The sequence below is a fragment of the Staurois parvus genome, unplaced genomic scaffold (genome assembly GCF_062004578.1).
Source record: "Staurois parvus isolate SC_StPar_1 unplaced genomic scaffold, SC_StPar_1.0 ptg000630l, whole genome shotgun sequence".
NCBI classification, from domain to species: Eukaryota; Metazoa; Chordata; class Amphibia; order Anura; family Ranidae; genus Staurois; species Staurois parvus.
Window position 1 is genome coordinate 151192 of NW_028318426.1, and position 22341 is coordinate 173532.

General features: G+C 41.4%; 1 protein-coding gene across 1 annotated transcript in view; it reads left to right on the top strand.

Annotated features, from left to right (window-relative positions):
* ARPC5L (actin related protein 2/3 complex subunit 5 like) overlaps positions 1-22341 on the top strand; it is an 85367-nt gene that overhangs the window by 41623 nt on the left and 21403 nt on the right. The window contains exon 2 of the mRNA XM_089693384.1: positions 21922-21994. Coding sequence (XP_089549510.1) covers positions 21922-21994 — 73 coding nt within the window. The remainder of the gene's footprint in view (positions 1-21921; positions 21995-22341) is intronic.

The window sequence follows — 22341 nt, forward strand, 5'->3', positions numbered from 1 at the left end:
GAGCTTGTTACCAGTGGTTGGCAACACTTGAAAATGCACTATATGTGCATTTTAATGCATTGCCATAGACTACTATGATCCTTCTCGTGCATTACACTATGGGGAAAAACAGACATGAGCTATTTTTTTTACAGTGTGTTGCAGTACAAAGATGTGAACAGGCATATTAGTTTACGTTTTGAAAAAAAAATTAGTTGCACTTGTTCCTTTAAAACTATATTTGGTGACGCAAACAAATTCATGAAAAACCACAAATTTGCATCTAAATATGCCAAGTGCAACTGTAAAGATAATTGTGCAAAGCCCTATACAAACGTAATAAATGGGGCAGCACAGTGGCTAAGTGGTTAGCACTTCCGCCTGGCAGTTTTGGGGTCGTTGGTTCTTATCCCAACTACGGCACCACGTGCCTGGAGTTTGCATGTTCTCCCTGTGCCTGCGTTGTGTTTCCTCCGGGTACTTTGGTTTCCTCCCACACTCCAAAGACATGCTGGTAGGTTAATTGGATCCTGTCTAAATTGGCCCTAATATGTTTATGTATGAATGTACGTTAGGGACCTTCAATTGTATGAGAGTTAGAGACTGATGTGAATGTACAGTGTGTGTGTTATATATATATTATAAATGTGTGTGTATATATATATGTATATGTAATGCGCTGTGTAAATTGATGCCGCTATATACAGTGGGGCAAAAAAGTATTTAGTCAACCACTAATTGTGCAAGTTCTCCCACTTAAAAAGATGAGAGAGGCCTGTAATTGGCATCATAGGTAGACCTCAACTATGAGAGACAAAATGAGAAACAAAATCCAGACAATCACATTGGCTGATTTGGAAAGAATTTATTTGCAAATTATGGTGGAAAATAAGTATTTGGTCAGTATCAAAAGTTCATCTCAATGCTTTGTTATATATCCTTTGTTGGCAATGACAGAGGTCAAACGTTTCCTGTAAGTCTTCACAAGGTTGGCACACACTGTGGCTGGTATGTTGGCCCATTCCTCCATGCAGATCTCCTCTAGAGCAGTGATGTTTTGGGGCTGTCGCTGGGCGACATGGACTTTCAACTCCCTCCAAAGGTTTTCTATGGGGTTGAGATCTGAAGACTGGCTAGGCCACACCAGGACCTTGAAATGCTTCTTACAAAGCCACTCCATTGCGCGGGCGGTACGTTTGGGATCATTGTCATGTTGGAAGACCCAGCCACGTTTCATCTTCAATGCCCTTGGTGATGGAAGGAGGTTTGCACTCAAAATCTCACGATACATGGCCCCATTCATTCTGTCCTGTACATGGATCAGTCGCCCTGGTCCCTTTGCGGAGAAACAGCCCCAAAGCATGATGTTGCCACCCCCATGGTTCACAGTAGGTATGGTGTTCTTTGGATGCAACTCAGTATTCGCTCTCCTCCAAACACGATGAGTTGTGTTTCTACCAAATAGTTCTATTTTGGTTTCATCTGACCACATGACATTCTCCCAATCCTCTTCTGGATCATCCAAATGCTCTAGCAAACTTCAGACGGGCCGGACATGTACTGGCTTAAGCAGGGGGACACATCTGGCACTGCAGGATCTGAGTCCCTGGCGGCGTAGTGTGTTACTGATGGTAGCCTTTGTTATGTTGGTCCCAGCTCTCTGCAGGTCATTCACTAGGTCCCCCCGTGTGGTCCTGGAATTATTGCTCACCGTTCTTTTGATCATTTTGACCCCATGGGGTGAGATCTTGTGTGGAGCCCCAGATCGAGGGAGATTATCAGTGGTCTTGTATGTCTTCCATTTTCTAATTATTGCTCTCACAGTTGATTTGTTCACACCAAGCTGCTTGCCTATTGCACATTCAGTCTTCCCAGCCTGGTACAGGTCTACAATTTTGTTTCTGGTGTCCTTTGACAGCTCTTTGGTCTTCACCATAGTGGAGTTTGGAGTGTGACTGTTTGAGGTTGTGGACAGGTGTCTTTTATACTGATAATAAGTTCAAACAGGTGCCATTGATACAGGTAATGTGATACAGGTAATGAGTGCAGGATAGAGGAGCCTCTTAAAGAAGAAGGTACAGGTCTGAGAGAGCCAGAAATCTTGCTTGTTTGTAGGTGACCAAATACTTATTTTCCACCATAATTTGCAAATAAATTCTTTCCAAATCAGCCAATGTGATTGTCTGGATTTTTTTTCTCATTTTGTCTCTCATAGTTGAGGTTTACGTTTGATGCCAACTACAGGCCCCTCTCATCTTTGTAAGTGGGAGAATTTGCACAATTGGTGGCTGACTAAATACTTTTTTGCCCCACTGTAAGTACCTGAAATAAATACATTGGATGCACAAGCTCTTTCAATATATCAAATGATTCATACATGCATATACTTTTGTAGTGAACAATACAACCGTGCATCAATTTATATAAAGTGCAATAAAAAGTCCATATATCATGTGAGTAAGCTGTGATAACAGTCCACATATAATGATGTGACCAATTCATGTTCTACCACCTGATTGCGCTCTTTACCGGATCAAATGACCTCCCAAACATGATGTCTTGAGTATTTCATAGAAAAAGAGGCTTTAAAAGCATCTTCACTGAAATCCTTCCCGAACTCAAGTATCGCTTGGAGGAAATAAACTGGATTTAAGGTTGAGGTGATTGTAGCCATATTAGAGCACTTGTGACGGGAACAATTGAGTACTGTCCACAATACTTTTTTAATTTGCACTAACATACATTTTCTCAGGACAAGCTTTCGAGGTGTGCCCCCCTCATCAAGGTCCAAGCAGTACTAATGCATAAAGTTTTAGTTTTAACCTCTTCACGCCAGCTAAACGCATGTATGAGGCTGCTTGGCAGTTGGGTGGTATGTAGCTGTGTTAAACCAACATACTGTACTGAGAGCAAGTTCCCTGCAAGCTCCCAGCATGGTAGCACATGGGGATTGGTAAGCATACTTGCGATCTGGAGCTTTACGATCTTGCCTGAACGCCCGCCTCCCAGCTTTTAGAATTCTTAAAGTGCCAGTAGCCGGTTGGCAGGAAGAAGTTAATAAATACTCAGGAAAAAAAACACAAACAAATGTGCACAGCAATGGTAATTAAGCTTGGACAGCTGGTGAGATAAGGCAGGGAGGGGGCAGAGTCACAGATGTTTGAGTAGTCCTAAAAATGTTGAATAGTGATTTAGGAAGCTGAGGTCTGCATTTATCCTATTATATTTTAGTACTTGGTTTGGGCCCCTTTTGCAGCAATTTACTGCCTCAATGCGGCGTGGCATGGAAGCTATCAGCCTGTGGCATTGCTGAGGTGTTATGGAAGACCAGGATGCTACAATAGCAGCCTTCAGCTCTTCTGCAGTGTTCGATCTCATGTCTCTCATCTTTCTCTTGGCAATGCCCCATAGATTCTCTATGGGGTTCAGGTCAGGTGAGTTTGCTGGCCAATCAAGCACAGTAATCCCACGGTCATTGAACCAGGTTTTGGTGCTTTTGGCAGTGTGGGCAGGTGCCAAGTCCTGCTGGAAAATGAAGTCCGCATCCCCATAAAGCTTGTCTGCGGAAGGAAGCATGAAGTGCTCCAAACTCTCCTGGTAGACGGCTGCGTTGACCCTGGACTTAATGAAGCACAGTGGACCAACACCAGCAGCTGACATGGCTCCCCAAATCAACAGACTGTGAAAACTTCACACTGGACTTCAAGCATCTTGCAGTGTGTGCCTCTCCATTCTCCCTCCATACTCTGGGTCCTTGGTTTCCAAATGAGATGCAAAAGTTGCTCTCATCAGAATAGAGGACTTTGAACAACTGAGCAACAGACCAGGTCTGTTTTTCTTTATCCCAGGTAAGATGCTTCTGACGTTGTTTGTTGTTCAGGAGCAGCTTGACAAGAGGAATACGACATTTGAAGCCCATGTCAAGGATCCGTCTGTGTGTGGTGGCTCTTGATGCACTGACTCCAGCCTCAGTCCACTCCTTGTGAAAGTCCCCAACACTTTTGAATGACCTTTTCCTGACAATTCTCTCCAGGCTTCGGTCATCCTTGCACCTTTTTCTTCCACACTTTTCCCTTCCACATAACTTTCTATTAATATGCTTTGATACAGCACTTTGGGAACATCCAACTTCTTTTGCAATTACCTTTTGAGGCTTTCTCACCTTATGGAGGGTGTCAGTGATGGTTTTCTGCACAACTGTCAGGTCAGCAGTCTTTCCCATGATTGTGATTCCTACCGAACCAGACTGAGAGACCATTTAAAGGCTCAGGAAGCCTTTGCAGGTGTTATGGCTTAATTAGCTGATTAGAGTGGGACACTTTGAGCCTAGAATATTGCACCTTTTCATAATATTCTAATTTTCTGAGATTGTGGATTTGGGGTTTTCATGGGCTGTAAGCCATAATCATCACAATTATGACAAATCATGGCTTGAACTATCTTGCTTTGCATGTAATGAGTCTATCTCATATATTAGTTTCACCTTTTAAGTTGCATTACTGAAATAAATGAATTTTTGCACGCTATTCTAATTTTTCGAGTTTCACCTGTATAGTCGACAGGTTTCTTGTGATAGCAGTCAGTATGGCTAACAAGCAGCGGGAGGGGATGCCACTTTAACAGATCTCCCATCCCACCTAGTCACAGAGCTGAACAAAGACCAGCTTTGTTTGGCTCTATTAAATAGTAAACCAGAAGCTTTCACTTGACATCACTTCCAGTTTACTTGAAAACAACTCCATTTTTAAAGAAAGCTTTCAGTCACACTGATCTTAGTGTGATTGAATGCTTTTAAGGGCAGAGGAGGGATTTGGGGTCTTGACTCCAGATTCCTCCATAAAGAGTACCTGTTGCATGCCTATTGCTGTCACAGGGGTTGTTTACATTATTTGTAACAGCAATAAAAGTGATAAACAAAAAAAAAATGTAAGTGACAGTGTAAAATAACAATTAAAGTGCTTCCCCCCCCCCACCAGACCTCCTCTGTAAATCTAAAGTGGTAACCTGTAAAGGCTTTTACAACCTTGCCTATGGATAGTAAAATTTACGTTGTTTGTCGACGTTGCTTGGGAGTGCACAATTTTAAAGCGTAACATATTTGGTATCTGTTTACTCGGTGTAACATCATCTTTGATATTTTACAAATACATTTGGCTATGTATTGTGTTTTTTTGCATTAAAACTTTTTTTTAAAAATTGTATTCTTTCCCAAAATTTGCCTTTGAAACACCACTGCACAAATACCATGTGACATAAAAAAAATTGCATAACCCACCAATTTATTCTCTAGGGCCTCTGCTTTAAACAGTATATGATGTTTGGAAATTCTAAGTAATTTTCTAGCAAAAAAAAAAATAACATGATTGTTACATGTGAACAAAAAGTGCCAGAAAAAGCTTGGTGCTTAAAGCGGTAATGAGCCCCAAAACAAAACTCTAATATATTGCAGCTTACCAATCCGTTGATGTGCTGGCTACAGCCTACAGTATTTTTTTTTTTTTTATTTCACCTAGTGATCCAACACACTTCCTTTCTCATCTCAGGATGTCTGCATTCTGGATGAAGTATTAAAGCAGACATGTTTAGACACAGTGTTGTCAGTCTTGGGAGAGGGTAGCCTTAGAATAGCAGATTTAGATCTACTTGAAGTGAACGCTCCAGCTTACCTTTATTAAGCACTTACAGCAAACATTTTTGTTGGGGGGGGGGGGGTTAAAGGTTTTAATAAATGAATAAAAGCTAAACCTTGTAAGCACCCTTGTCGGTGGTAAATGATTTGTCTTAACCCATCATCTGCTATTTTGTCTAGACAGCCTGGTCTGTTAAAAGAAGTTGAAAAATAAGACTTGCTGGCAGGATCACCAGGTGAAAATAAAGGAAAAAAAGCCTGAAAAAAGAAAACTAATGCAGCCATCACATGTAAGTATTGGTGAGCTGCAATTTAATAAAGGTTTGTTTTTGGGTTTAATATCACTTTAGGGATGCTGGCTCTTTTTTAAATTTGGATTTATTTGGTGCCACAGTTGGTTGTGTACTCTTCTCTACTGAGTTTGGGTAACAGTATGGGACAGAGTGCTGTATGTTAGTTTGGCTGTGACTGTCAACAGCACCCCTGAAATACAGTATACAGTCATGGCCAAAAATATTGGCACCGCTGCATTTCTGTCAGTGCTGCATTTCTGTCAGTGCACCACTTCGCCTAAGAAAATTGTTGCAATTACAAATGTTTAGGCATTCTCATGTTTTTTTCTTTGACCCCTGGCAACCAGTTAAAATGGTGAAAAAGTGACTCAACCTTTTTGTTGTGTGTCTCTGTGTGCCACATGGAGCACGGAGATAAGAAAGAGCAGCAAAGGATTGTCTGAGTATTTGAGAACAAAATTTGTGGATAAGCATGGAGAATCTCAAGGTTACAAGTCCAGAGATCTATTCCTGTGTCCACTGTGCGCAACATTGTGAAGAAGTTTATAGCCCATGGCACTGTAACTAATCTCCCTGGACGTGGACCAAAGAGAAACATTGATCAAAGTTTGCAACAAAGGATTGTTCAAGTGGTGGATAAAGAACCTCGATACACTTCAACACAGTTTCAAGCTGACCTTCAGGCACACAGGGTACAACTGTGTCAGGTCGCATTATACATCACAATCTGAAAAGGGACACTATGGTAGGATACCCAGAAGGACCCCATTGCTGACACAGAAACATAGGAAAGCCAGATTGGAGTTTGCCACACCTGAGCAAGCCAAGATCGTTTTGGGAGAATGTTCTGTAAACAAACGAAACAAAATTACAGCTTTTTTGTAAAGCTCATCATTCTGTTTTCAGAAAAAGCAATGAGGTCTTTAACCACATGCCGCCCAGCCACTGTAGAAATACGTTGGCAGGGCGGCACGGCTTGGCAAAACCACGTTTTAAAACGTGTGTTTGCAATACAGGTAGGGGGCGGGCACGCGAGGCACGCCACCGCCCTACCTGTCCTGCCGATCACTCCCGCGGATGTCAGTCGCCGGGTCACAGCCAGTCGTTACCGGCTGTGTCCCGCCGATTAGCGGTAATCACTGACAGAGAGCAGGGCTGCAGTAGCTCTGCTTTCTATCAGTTCCCCCCTAGTGTCAGAATGTCCGCCGCAGTCCCACCATAAATCGCTGATCGCCGCCATAAGTCGCTGATCGCCGCCATTATTAGTATAAAGAAAAAAAATTTAAAATCCCAGTATCTTTACCGCCATTTGTAAACGCTATAACTTTCACATAAACCAATAAATTTTTTTACTGTACATGTTTTATAGCAAAAAGTCCAAAATATTGGTTTTTTTTCTCAAAATTGTCAGCCTTTTTTTATAGCGCAAAAAATAACGCACAGGAGATCAAATACCACCAAAAGAAAGCTCTATTTGTGTGAAAAAAAAGGCATAAATTTCATTTATGTACCGTATTGCATGACCGCACAATTGTCCGTTAAACTAGCGCAGCGCTGTATAGCAAAAAAAATGGCGTAAATTGCAGTATCTATACCATAGTTTGTAGATGCTATAACTTTCACACAAAGCAATCAATATACACTTATTGGGATTTTTTTTACCAAAAACATGTAGCAGAATACATTTTGGCCTAAATTTATAACTAACTTTGAATTTACTATATATTCTTTATAGCTGAAAGAAAAAAATAGTTTTTCTTCAAAATTTTTGGTAATTTTTTGTTTATAGCGTGAAAAATAAAAAGCGCACAGGTGATCAAATACCACCGAAAGAAAGCTCTATTTGTGTGAAAAAAGGACGTAAATTTCGTTTGGGTGCAGCATTGCATGACCGCGCAATTATCAGTTGAATTAGTGCAGCGCCGAGTAGCAAAAAGAGGCCTGGTCATTAAGGGGGGTAAATTCTCAGGAGGGCAAGTGGTTAAAGGAAAGAATACAGTCCCTACAGTCACACGTAGTTGAGGGTCACTGATGTTTTGGGGTTGCTTTGCTGCTTCAGGCACTGGATGTCTTGACCGTGTGCATGGCATTATGAAATCTGAAGACTACCAAAGAATTCTGGGGTACAATGTAGGGCTCAGTGTCAGAAAGTTGGGTCTCCGTCAGAGGTCATGGGTCTTACAGCAGGACAATGACCCAATGAACATATCAAAAAGCACCCAGAAATGGTTTCAGGCAAAGCGATGGAGAGTACTGAACTGGCCAGCAATGAGTCCAGATCTCAGTCCCCTAGAACACCTGTGAAAAGATCTTAAAACTGCAGTTGGGAAAAGGAACCCTTCAAAATGAGAGACCTGGAGCAGTTGGCGAAAGAAGAGTGGTCCAGAATTCCAGTAGAGAGGTGGAAGAAACTCATTGATGATCACAGGAAGTGATGGATTTCAGTTATTTTTTCCACGGGGTGTGATTCCAAATATTAAATTGAGGGTGCCAATAATTTTGAAGTCTATTTTTGGAGTTTTGCTTGAAATGTGTCAGGTTTGGCTTTTTGTTTCTCCACTTTTTTGTGTCATACCAATACAAACAAAAGAAATAAACATGAGAATGCCTAAACATTTGTAATTGCAACAATTTTCTGGGCAAAGTGGTGCATTGTCTGACAGAAATGCACTCTTGAGACATTCGTACAAGTGGGAAATTTATTGAATCTGGAGCAGCAGATGAAGCTTTGAAAATGAAAGCTAGAAGTTAATTAGTTGCCATGCACAGCTACTCCAGAGTCTGTCTGCTCCAGTTCCCTCCAGTTTCCCCTTTAATTACCTTTATGGTGTGTTTTTTTTTTTCGGGTATGCTGACAGGCTGGTAAATATACTGGAAACATTGAAAAAAAACTGTTGATTGCGGAGTCACACTGGGGGCCTTCAGGCTGCCTTTGTGCTATTCTTTGCTGGGCTTCTGGTTTTTCATTTCACTTGTGTAAAGTGCTACTCCTTAAGCTGAAAAGGCAGCGAACCGGGGTGTACAGCAGCTGCAATGCATTGTGGCATGGCAGAACCTATCCTTACGGTTAGCTAGAATAAAGCTGTTAGGAGTGTTTTAGTAGTGTTTAGAAGTATTCAGCATTTTTTTCTGCTTGCAAATTACTCCTAAAAATGCAAAAAAAAGGCGTTTTTGTTTTTTTTTTTCCTGCTCCTAGAAGCTGAAGCTTGAAAAACGTGTCTAGTCTACACTAGTGTGAACGGACACAGGATAATACTATTTGCTTCTAGGGGCAGAAAAAAAAAGCTCATAACTAGCTGCTAGTAGCTTACAAATGAGCTAGTGTGCATGGAGCTTTAATCTGTTTTATTGCTGTGCATTTCATAGGGTGTTTTAGTAGTTTGGAGTTGGGGACCACACTGTGTAATTGGGCGTTGCAGAGGCTGAGTGACTTTCACATAGGTTTGTAAATATACGCTACTGGCACCTTTTACTTTTAATACATTTAGGAGAATTAAATAACGTCACTGAAATTGAGTTAAAGCACCTGTACAAGGTGAAGGAAATCCTGAAAACATGACCTCTTAAGGGTACTTGAGAAGCTGGGGGCTACTGTCTTAGGAGAATGGACATCTCTCTTTGTGATGCTGCATTTACTGCAGAGCACATTAATGCAGTTTTCTATATTGGCATAGCTATCAACCCATGCTATGCCAAAGATGCAGGGCCATCCTCATATGTGACCCTAGGGCTCTAGTCTCTGTTGTGGCACTTTCCAAGACACCTGGTGTAATATGTGAGTCAGACACAGAGCACTTTACTCATCCAGGGCCATAGAAAACCCACTGGTGGAACCCTGTACCCATAGACCTTAGTGCAGTTGCCCACCTGAGGTGCCGAAAACTGTTTTTGAAGCACGTCACATTGGATACTGCCTGCTTGTCTGTACTAATGTAGCCACCGGGCATAAGTTAAGGGCATTGCCCTTTAAGATAGCATGGTGTGTGCTAGCTACTATTGCTCCAGTAGCACTCCTGGAAGTGTTACATTGTTAATCAGGTTGAAAAAAAGGCACAAGTGAATCTAGTTAAACAAAATAAATATATAAACAAATAGAAATCTTCCATATACACAGTCCAACATCCAAAGGAAGAGAAAAGAAAACCCAATAAAGTGTAATCTAATTTGCTCTAGTGGGTGGGAAAATCCTTTCTGATCCTACAGGAGGCAATCTAGTATTCCCTGGATCAACAACCGCTGGTATTATCAATAAATGTTAGTATCCTGGTATACAATGATTAGCCATAACATTATGAGCAACCACCATAACCTGTGTATTTTGTGAGTTTAGGAATACATCTGTTTTTTTTTTTTTCTTTTTTAAACAATCTACCTATCTGGTCAGAACTAGTTCTTGCAGGAGTCTTTTCCACATTTTTACAGCTCTTATTGTGAAGAAGCTTGTTCCTCGGGTTTCCAGTGTTAACATTGGAGCTCCTGCTCCACTTTTATGGTCAGAATCAGAGGTGGGGAGTGGGGCCCTTCCCTATTTTCTATTTGGCCTCCTGCTCTGCAAAGTCTCTGTGGGGGCTCCCTTGTGCTACCACACTGTGCATGCCCTTTGCACCCGTTAGGCCTGGTTCACACCTATGCAGGTAGCAGTTGCTGTGATTTCGTGGTGGTTTTTGTGTTTTTTTTTTATACTTTTTAATACTTTTGTATGCATTTTTTGGAGGTGTCTGTTGTCTTGTGGGAGAAATCAGCAGAAACGCATCAAAATTGCAAACACTGCGTTTTTGGTGCGTTTCCACTGCATTTCCATTGAGGAATTTTTTTAGGTTTACAAACACTTTAAGTGAACTGTAGTGCGTTTCTGTAAAACTAAAAACTCACTGAAAAAAGCAGGCCTGAAGCCTTCTGCCCATTTCTTAAGCCGCACCACAGCCACTGTACTCATAGGATGATCATCCACAGGCTCCCTGCTGCCTTACAGTAACAAGCTCTCACAGCAGGCCATATTTAATTTCCTGCTCCTGCAGTTGGCCTGTAAGTACCCTTTGCAGGGCCTGCACTTGTGGACCCTGCGGTATGATGGATCACAGGTGCAGAGGGGGTGGTCCTGTGGGCCTTCCTGACTCCCGATACACTATCCTCTCAGGTAGCAGAATCCCTGCCCAGGGGCCCAACACCAACATTCAGGACAATTGTTCCTTGCTAGAGTTTTTTTGCTCCTTGGAGTCTTACCCAAATCCTGTTCTCCAGGAAGGAATTTTCTGCAACCATGTCTAGATTGAAATCACTGAGCAGAGCCCTCTTGTCTTGAATTTTATTGTAACTGTACAGTCTGTAAAGTACTACACAAACTGGTGGTACTATAGAAATCTTGTATATTCTAAATATTCATTTTATAGCGAAACCTCCATGATAGCTGAGACTACAGAGGATGCAAGCATGCTTCTTCACATTTTCCTTCAGAGTCTGTCTGATTTGCCTGCAGCAGCCTTTGTGCTGGAGGATGAGGAGGTGAGGAGTGTTGAAACCTGTGTACTTTAGTCGAGTTTGTGCCTATGGCTTGGTTCACACTTATGCAGTTTGCTTTTGATCAGTTTCTACAGTGCTTTTTGTGATGCGTTCTTGCACACTTTCTTGGATGCATTCTGTGGTTTTTTTTTTGTTTGTTTTTTTTTTTTGGGGGGGGGGTGTCTCCATTGAAGTCTAATGAACCAAGAACGCACGGTTTTGTATTTAAAAAAAAAGTCCTTGACCCTTTCCAAAAACAGCTGAAAAAAGATGTGAACATGTCCCGTAGGAAACCTTGTTAAATGGACTGTAGTGTGTTTATGCAAAAAGCACCAAAACGCATAGGTGTGAACCAGGCCTAAGAAGCTTTAGTCTGCTGTCTTTGGGATTAACTGCCACCAACATAAGGCTTATTCTGGTGGCAGCAGGGGTCTTCAGACACACTCCCAGCTGCTATAGCAGCCAGAAATGTATTTACATAGGTCAGCTTTCTATTGGAAGTGGGTGACTATAAAGTTGCCTGATTGCTTCCACAACTCCTCTGAAGGTAGGACATGTCCAGTTGAATGTGACTTAACTGCTACTAGCTAACATCTGACAGTGGTATTGCTGTTCATGCATTATTGTTTCAGAATGTATGGGAACCACAAATACAGAAATTGAATTACCATTATCCATTCATTAATTCTTGAAGACCCTCTCTGGGCAGCATAAAAAACACCCTTGCACTGGGGCAACAAATAAACACTGTTCACTGTAAAAAAGAAATGCTTATTAGGACTAGGGCAGCCATAGAAATAGAAATTGTAGCTGCTGACTGTTAATTTTTTTGGAGAGACTGGAGCTCCTCCTTAACCACTTGCTCTCATGAATCTAACTCATTCATGAACTGTCATCAATGAGTTAAGTTTTTGACAGCTCGATAGTGATCTGTGATTGGCTGGAGCTAACCACATGGTACAGGGTGCTGTAATTGGCCCCATGTATCATGTGACCGCTGTGGGCCAATTACAGCTCACTAGGAAGAGAAGCAGAGCTGTTATGAATGAGATTGATTCATAAAACCTCTGCTTACATTGTGATCATGTGATCACATAGCGATCACATGATCACCGGATCCCGTTCACCGATATCTTCATTCCATTGTGTCTGCTGGACACAGCAGTCGTGATAGGGGAGCGCTGCACACCTGATTGGGTGCGCAGCGCCCCCTTGTGACGGGTACGTCGCTTTGCCTGTAGCTGCCGCCCGGCCGCAGTACATTGCGGGCAGGCGGGAAGTAGTTAACTCCTGTAACTTCTTTCAGGAACAGTTATCTACAGGCCTTCACTGCAGCATCAGCCACACATTGTTGCTTAGGACCAGCTTCCTTTTGTTGACAATGATTGTCCATATCTGCACAATGTGTGTTGGCCAAGCTGCTCATAGCCTCTACCATTGGTTCTTGTGACTGGATGATCATTTAGGAGCACAACTGGGAGTCAATAGTTACCTGTCTATTCTGCGGCAGAATTATCAGGTATTATTTTAATGAAAGTTGTAGATTTCAAAATACTGAAAATTACATTTAAGATTTATTTAACATGGTACAGATTAATTTTAGTGTTTTTTTTTTTTTATTTGTTTCAGTATCTTCTCAGTCACAATTTTCTTACTTACTCTAAAGGTTCTAGAAATGAAAGTGATACTAAATTCTTGTTTTTTAAATAACAAACATGTTATACTTACCTACTCTGTGCAGTGGTTTTGCACAGAGCAGCCCCGATCCTCTTCTCAGGTCCCCCATTGGCACTCCTGGTCCCTCCATTCTGTTGCCTTTTGAGCCCCGGATCTGCCCGTCCATTCACATACAGTCACATCTCGACCCCTCCACCTCCTCTCCTGATTGGCTCACTGGCTGTGATTGACCTGCTGCTGCCTCAGCCAATCAGGCGTAAGAGTCCATGGAGAAGCGCTGGAATGAGAGAGGGCTCAAATAAGTCTTAGGGGGGCTGGGGGCTGCTATACACAGAATGTTTTTACCATGCATGAAGGTAAAAAACCTTGAGCCTTTAGAACTCTTTTAAGCCTTTTTATGTCAATATGATGAGGACCTATTTGTAAATTCTTCAGCTTATTCAAATGTTTTTGATCTGAACAAGTTGATAGCTATATGAATGCAACAATGGTTTATAGCTGTTTTTGTTTTGGCTTCTGGTTCTACCAAGGGGGTTTTTGCAAGGGGGATGAGGGGAAATATTGCCCCTCACCCCCCTGATACGTATAAGTCCTCACTCTATCCAGCTCTGTTCCCCTGTGTAGCTTCTGTCTTCTCTCTCCATTCTTAAAGGTTTTTCTGAGGCAGGGGGAGCAATCTATGGATGCAGGCAGCACAGTTCTGGATCAAGCCTGCAGGTGTACCACAATAGGTAGCAGTTTCCTGTGGTGGCACACCAAGAAGAAGAAGAGCACAGGAGTGCCCGCGGGAGCCTCCAGAAGAGGAGGATTGGGGCCACTATTTTATTACTAATTGGTAATCCAAATTTTGCTATCCTTTTCAAACACTTGTAAAACACTGTATCAACAAATTCTTGAAAAGTATTTTATCTCCCTCCTATATGACAAGATAGTCACCAATATAACAAACCCAGAGTTTGGCATAACTGGCAAACTGCATTCTATCATGGAGTCAACATTCCAGCAGTAGAAAAAGAGGCTGGCACACATGGGAGTCACAGGTGTCTCCAATTGTGGTATTGGCCTTTTTGATGATTTAACTCACTGTCAAAAAGAAATTACTTGCTGACCAAAAGGTACTGCAAAGTTCTTCAAGACAAATTCCATCTTCTAGTTATAGCTGAGAAACTGGTAGAAAGGATACACTACCCATGCTTTAGATGGACCTCTACAAAGAATCAACATATATACTAGCTGAATGAATTGCCTTATGCCAGTGCGTATGCCTTATAAAAGATTGCATATCAATAATATCTTGAATATACGAAGACAAGCTCATCTCCCTATCATCAATGTGCTGGAAATTGAAGTTATCGGGTTTTCATTTCTGCATTGGACCAAAACCCTGAGGGGAAGCCTGGAAAGGGTGCAGTAAAAAACTCAACATTCCACAATTCCCTTTCACTTTCAGCAGTTTATATTTCAAATGTGAAAAAAATGGCAGGATGATTACCTTAGGTGGTTGGTGCCTGGATTAAGGGTATCAATTTCCTCACTTGCATCCAAACTTTGTCTGAGGGGTCCATCTTTCATATTGCTGTACAGTTGCTAGTTTAACTTCCTGTCTGTTGAAAGCTAGTTGCTGAAACATAGGGGCCTGTGGCCCACAGTTATCCCTAAATTGCCCAAGGTGTGCAAGTCTACCACCTTTAAAATATATTAACTTACATTGACGTTTTGCTTGTATGGTGTGAGTCTTTGGGGATCCATCCACACTTTTTCTTTGCGTACAAAGTTTTGGTCTCCTTTCAACAGAGCATAGCCCATCATTTTGCATGCCTATCATTTAGGGCAAGGTTTCAGCCTTTACTGTCTTATTGTAGAGACCTTTAGCCATTTCAAAGCCTGTGCCATCATTCAAGGTGCCACACTTGTTGATACCCTGGCCAGGCCTTCCTTGACACCAAGGGACCTTAATCTGGTACTTTAAATGGTCCTCTTTTCGAGGACCTTAGAGAGACCCCCTCAATAACTCTATCACAAAGTGGTCTTAGTGGCCATTATCGTGGCTTGAAGAGTCTCTGAGTTAGAGACCTTGTACTGCAAGCCCCTGGATAAGGCCATTTTTCATTCAAGACTGTCCTATTTCCTTCTGCATATGCGTATTTGCTAGATGCATGGAGGTGCCATGAATATTTCATGGCACCCATGTGTGTCTACAAAAGTCGGCACATTTTTGTGCAGCGCAGAAAAATTGCAATTTCACACATGTTAACACACTGCACCTGGTGTGAACGAGCCCTAAAATGTCTGTGAGACTGAGTTCAGTGGTCCGTAGGTTGTAAATCTTCTCCCCCCTACCACAAATTCCCCCTCCTAGCACAAATCCCCCTTCCCAGCACAACCCCCGCTCCCCAATCCCCCTTTCTAGCACAAATCTCCTCTCCCTCCTGTCTGTTTACAGGAGTTAACACAGGATCACTCTGATTCACCTGTACAGAGTTTGATTACCACCCCCATACCCACAGTTTCTGCTGCCGGGACAGGATCAGTGTGGGGGGGGGGGGGGAGATAGGGCAGTAATCAACCCCTGTACATTCAGTTCTGAGAGGGATCCTGTATTAAATGAGGTGCCGCTGCAAAAGGACAAAAAACTGTCCCAACCCTATACAGTCTAATCTGAGCAGTCCTGTATTAACTCCTGTATACAAAGAGAAGGGCACCTCCTCCCAGCTCTCGCCTTCTCCCTGCTGCTAGCTGTACTAAAGTTTGCAAACCAGAAAGCTGTGCAGGCTGCCTGACATGTTCCTAGCAGCTGCTAAAAAACAGCAAAAGGGAGGAGGAAAGGGCAGGGAGGAGATATACAGAGAGGAGGGTGGGAGCACAGCCCTTACCTTTTCCCAGCTCTCTCCTCATCTGGGAGCTGAGAGACGACAAGTTACTGGAGTTTTGGGAGAGGAATGTTGTCACATTCTTGCCTTCGCATATGCTGCTCTAAAACCTGGATATACTGTATATTTCAAATAAGTTTCAGTGTGAGGCTCAGAAAAGAAACCACTAAAATCATAAGAAAAGTAACATTTTCTGCCGGCTGTAACACCACACCACAAACTGCAACACATTTCATCACCACTTAAGAAAGTCAAGTTTTGCACTGAAACATATTTGATCACTTCTGGGATTCTACTTAGGACGTACCTTTGGTTATGTTGTTGAACTCCACTCTGGATATATTCAAGAATTACAAATGGATAAATGCCCTCTTTATTTTCCATGTGCTGCCAAGGAAATGCATATCAATATCAACATTTGTTCTGTGGTAGCCATATTTAATGATATGACAGTAATGAATCTGATTACAAGGTAGTGAGATAGTATGTCTGATTTCTACATATTGGATATTACAGTATACTACCATAATAGTCATTCCCTATACCACTTGTGAACACACTGAGAATTTCTGTTGCTGGGTTGACCAATGTTGGATTTTTATTACCTGTATACCGAATTTTGAATTGACTTGTAGGTCATTCCCTTCATCACGTCTGAATACAATATACTGAAAATCTGTGACACTGGGGTGACAACCTTACAATGTACCCACATCTTGAAGTGTTTATATCCTGAAAACTTGTGTCTGGGGTATTGACCAGTGAATGGCCTTTGGGGAGGGCCTTACATTCAAAAGCCTGGATCGCTATATGGTTTCAATATCTTTTAAATTATAAAGACTATTCCCTAGCTAGTGCAATCCCTACAGATGCTGCACAGTCTATTATAGTCATGTGGAAAAAGTACACCCTGTGACAAACATGGTGTCAGATCACTGCTTTTTTCAACAACTTGTGACAAATGAGTGGTCAACCTCACACTGCACTGTCACTAATACGCAACAATGGCACTCTCAGCCTCGCCCTGCTCAAAGATTTTCGCTCTTGTGGGACCTCAATCTAAGTGCCAACAGACTGAAAGCAATTGTCACTGCTTTAAGTTAACTAAGCAATTTACTCTTTATACCCCAAACTGCCACCAGATAGCTTTGGGCCTATCAACCCTTCACAATAATAGCAATGACAATTATGAAAATTAAAAATTTATTTTAGAATAAACATCTGTAACACACACTGTCCTCACAGACAGGTATATTCAGAGATTTACACTACAGTAGCACTCTTCAAGAGACAGGGTTTCTTCAAGATTGTGTAAGGTTTGCGTAAAAGTTTGAGAGAGGGTAAAATATTTCCAAAAAAAGAGTATTGCAAAGAAACAAAGTGACACAATGCAACAGAAAATTAAAAAGTAGTTGAGGTTGAGAATAGTTAATACCCTTTGAAAACCTACATGTTTTAGTCTTCTAACGCATGTATTATTCTCCAGCACTGAATTACCTTTAGAATCAATATAGATATGATAGGTTTTGCATGCTCAGTTCGCCTACAAGAGGAGTTGGGCCGGTTCTGATCCCGGTACTCTTAGGGTAGAGGTGTTTGGGCTCAAAACGTTACTAAATGATGGAAGTAAATATGTCCTTATTCTTACTCTACTGCTATTATTTCAAGTTATGAAATACACTTAGGATATGGGATTATGGATTCTACCAGGGGAGAGAGACATTGCTAATCCAGCTAAGGTATTTGCGACTGTTAAATTACTGATGTGCCTGAGACCAGACCAGGTATCTGTACAAATCTTGTAACAGGGCAGCACAGTGGCTAAATGGTTAGCACTTCTACCTGGCAGTACTAGGGACACTGGTTCGAATCCCAACTACGGCACCACCTGCCTGGAGTTTGCATGTTCTCCCTGTGCCTGCATGGGTTTCCTCCGGGTGCTCTGGTTTCCTCCCACACTCCAAAGACATGCTGGTAGGTTAATTGGCTCATGTCTGAATTGGCCCTAGTATGTGTATGTATGAATGTGAGTTGGGGACCTTAGATTGTACGCCCCTTGAGGGTTAGGGACTGATGTGAATTTAGTATATCTTTGTAAAGCACTGCGTAAATTGATGGCGCTATATAAGTACCTGTAATAAATAAATACTCAGGCTTCCAGATCTGACAGTTTAATGAGGCACTGTGTATTGGGGTTAGATTCTGCTAGTCCTATTAACATACTGATAAGGGGTGCTAGTCCTATTAACATACTGATAAGGGGTATCTGTAATGCAGTTAAGAGGTTGTGGATTATATAAACTAAAGGTGGAGGGATGGGGAAGGTCACTCTGGCTATTTCTGACAAAATGGCCTGGGTGACCTGGGACCTGAACAAAATGGCTGCCACATACAGCTTTTCATGTGCCCAATGCTCACAACCATTACACACCCTATGAAAATAGTTGAATTTTTCAATGTCTTTGAACAGGCAAACAGATGTTAAATCAAACCGTGCCTACAGGCAAACCTTGTATACTTGAACAAATGATGCATAATACTGACATGATGCATGCATTCTTATTCTCTAAATTAATCATAATACAAATTTTCTAAATGGGGGTAAAAAGTAAGTACACTACTTTTAATCTGTGAAGTTAGAATCAGGATTTTAGTTTAGCTAACAATGATTAGAATTTTCCTAGGAAATGTGTAGGTGTAATATCTACTTCGTAACCTCAAATATTTAGATTATGCTGCTCTTTTTGGTATTGACTTCTGTGGCATCATCATGCCGAGGTCAAAAGCCCTCTGACAGTCTGGCAATGGATTAAAAAGGTCACCAAATTAGTAATTCTACTGTAAGGAAAAACTACAAGCGGTATAGATTTCAAACCACTGTTTGTTTGTCCATGACTGGCTGGCCTTGCAAATTCAGTACCAGAGTTTACCATTTACTGTTAAAAGAAGTCTCAAAAAACCTCAGTGTCATTGCAGGATCCACAGGTAACTCTTGCAGCAGTTGATGTCAAAGTTTATGCATCTACAATCTGGAAGTAATTGCAACTATTAAATCTGCGTTGGAAATATGCCAAGAAAAATGATTTACTGCCCAAAAAGAACTTAAAAGCAAGAGTGATAATAATGATCTGGAATTACACTAATAAATCCACCAAGAATTAGCTCAGAAATAGGTATGGAGAGTTATAGTCCTTCCAGACTGAACGGTATTTGAAATGGGCAGTTCGTGCAAAAAATCCCACAAACATCTTCCAACTTAAGGAATTTTACATAAGGAATGGTCACTGAGCTGATGTTAGAGACTGGTGGGCAGTTATAAAATGCCTACAAGTCATATCTGCCTAAAGAGGCTATGTCATCTTCTGAGTCAAAGGGCGTTCTTACTTTTTCCAAAGTGCACCATTCTATAATACGAATAGTTAAATACTGATATTTTTCTTGAATAATTTGAGGGCCCATTGACACAGGAGCATGCTGCAGGAAAAGCGTGTTCTATGTACGTTTCCCGCACTGCATGCGAATACACCGCCCTTGCAAGATACACGCAGCTCCCGATTGCTAATGGAACCTCGAACACATCTAGCAAATGAAACATGTTAGTGGCCACCAAGCTGTATGGTTCCACAGTACCAGGCGGTTTAGTATGGTGTAATTAGCAAAATTAGTGCTTGCACTACTTTTTGCATGTTAAGTGTGTTTTGCAGCCCATTCAGATACAGTCATGGCCGAAATTGTTGGCACCCTTGATATTTCTCCAGGAAATCATGTATTTCTCACGAAACGTATTGCATTAACACATGTTTTGCTATACACATGTTTATTCCCTTTGTGTGTATTGGGACAAAACAAAAAAAGGGAGGAAAGAAAGCAAATTCGACATAATGTCACACAAACCTCCAAAAATGGGCTGGACAAAAGTATTGGCACCCTTTCACAACTGCGGATAAATAAGAATGTTACAAGCATGTGATGCTCCTGTAAACTCACCTGGGGCAAGTAACAGGTGTGGGCAATATAGAAATCACACCTGAAAGCAGATAAAAAGGAGAGACGTTCACTTAACCTTTGCATTGTGTGTCTGTCTGTGCCACACTAAGCATGGACAACAGAAAGAGGAGACGAGAACTGTCTGAGGACCTGAGAACCAAAATTGTGGCAAAATATCAACAATCTCAAGGTTACAAGTCCATCTCCAGAGAACTAGATTTGCCTTTGTCCACAGTGCGCAACATTATCAAGAAGTTTGCAACCCATGGCACTGTAGCTAATCTCCCTGGTCGTGGACGGATGAGGAAAATTGATGAAAGATTGCAACGCAGAATAGTCCGGATGGTGGATAAGCAGCCCCAAACATGTTCCAAAGACATTCAAGCTGTCCTGCAGGCTCAGGGAGCATCAGTGTCAGCGCGAACTATCCGTCGACATTTAAATGAAATGAAACGCTATGGCAGGAGACCCAGGAGGACCCCACTGCTGACACAGAGACATAAAAAAGCAAGACTACAGTTTGCCAAAATGTACTTGAGTAAGCCAAAAGCCTTCTGGGAAAACGTCTTGTGGACAGATGAGACCAAGATAGAGCTTTTCGGTAAAGCACATCATTCTACTGTTTACCGAAAACGGAATGAGGCCTACAAAGAACAAAACACAGTACCTACGGTAAAATATGGTGGAGGTTCAATGATGTTTTGGGGTTGTTTTGCTGCCTCTGGCACTGGGTGCCTTGACTGTGTGCAAGGCATCATGAAATCTGAGGATTACCAAAGGATTTTGGGTCGCACTGTAGGGCCCAGTGTCAGAAAGCTGGGTTTGCGTCCAAGATCCTGGGTCTTCCAGCAGGACAATGACCCCAAACATACGTCAAAAAGCACTCAGAAATGGATGGCAAAGAAGCGCTGGAGAGTTCTGAAGTGGCCAGCAATGAGCCCAGATCTAAATCCCATTGAACACCTGTGGAGAGATCTTAAAATTGCTGTTGGGAAAAGGTGTCCTTCCAATAAGAGAGACCTGGAGCTGTTTGCAAAGGAAGAGTGGTCCAAAATTCCGGGTGAGAGGTGTCAGAAGCTTATTGATGGTTATAGGAAGCGACTGATTTCAGTTATGTTTTCCAAAGGGTGTGCAACCAAATATTAAGTTAAGGGTGCCAATACTTTTGTCCAGCCCATTTTTGGGGTTTTGTGTGACATTATGTCATATTTGCTTTTCTGCCTCTGTTTTATATTTGTTCCAATACATACAAAGGGAATAAACGTGTATAGCAAAACATGTGTTAATGCAATACCTTTTTTGTGTGAAATACTTGATTTTCAGGAAAAATATCAAGGGTGCCAACAATTTCGGCCATGACTGTAAATGTGCTGTCAAAACCAGGATGCAAGGGACTGTATGAGAGCACTTGTGTTCCAGTGTAAACCGGCCCTGAAAAGGCACATTTTCCTTGTGTTTTTTTTCAACAAGTCTTCTTTATCTGCAAACACAGTATGCATGAAGATCTATTGGTTTCCTTTTCAAATATGTTGAAAAATGTCAGTACTTCTCAATAGGGTGTACCTTTTTTTTTTTTCTATATCACTGTATATTGGTAAGATTTTCTTTTCCTTCTTTATTTTGAATATTTGGAAAACAAGATAATATTTAATGCATTTCAGAGGAAAAAAAACTAGTCTGCCATAAACAAATTACATTTACCCCCATAACACCTTTCTCTCAGCACACCTGTGGAAATGCCTTACAGTTATTCTTTGCTGCCTATTCAATCTGCCTCCAAAGATTTAAATGAAAGGCCCATCAGACTTTTTTAGCGTTTGTTGGCTTTATTTTATGGCATACTTGTTTAAAATTGATTTTTTAAAAATGTTATCTTCATCCTGAAGTATTTTGTCAACCTATTCTCAGAAAACTTACTTAGACATCCATATTTGATTAATAGAACCTAGGCACTACTCCTTGTGTTATCCTTAACTGCTTGATGTACAGGGGACCTGGTTCGAGCTTTCCACGCCGCCTTTCGGAATTCTCCGGTCAACTCCAAAAACCAGTTAGTGAAAGTAAGAGACAATTGTCCTTGTGTTTTTTTTTTTTTTGTTTTTTTTTTTAACTGGGTGATTAAAACTGGAAGGATTATTTGATCTTCTTAATTACTCGTCTTAAGGCAAGATTGTAAAATCATTCATTTTTTTAATGCCATGTGTTATTAGCAGACTTTTTCTATTTTTACTATACAGTCTTTTGATTTACTAATACAATTTGCCTGTTAAAAATTTCAGGTATCTGTATACACTATTTTCAGCTGACTTTTAATTGCTTGTATAGATACAGCGTTCAATGCAATTACAGTTTACTCCTAGTAGCAAGCAGATTTAAGTGCAATCATAATAGAACAAACAAGGTCTCA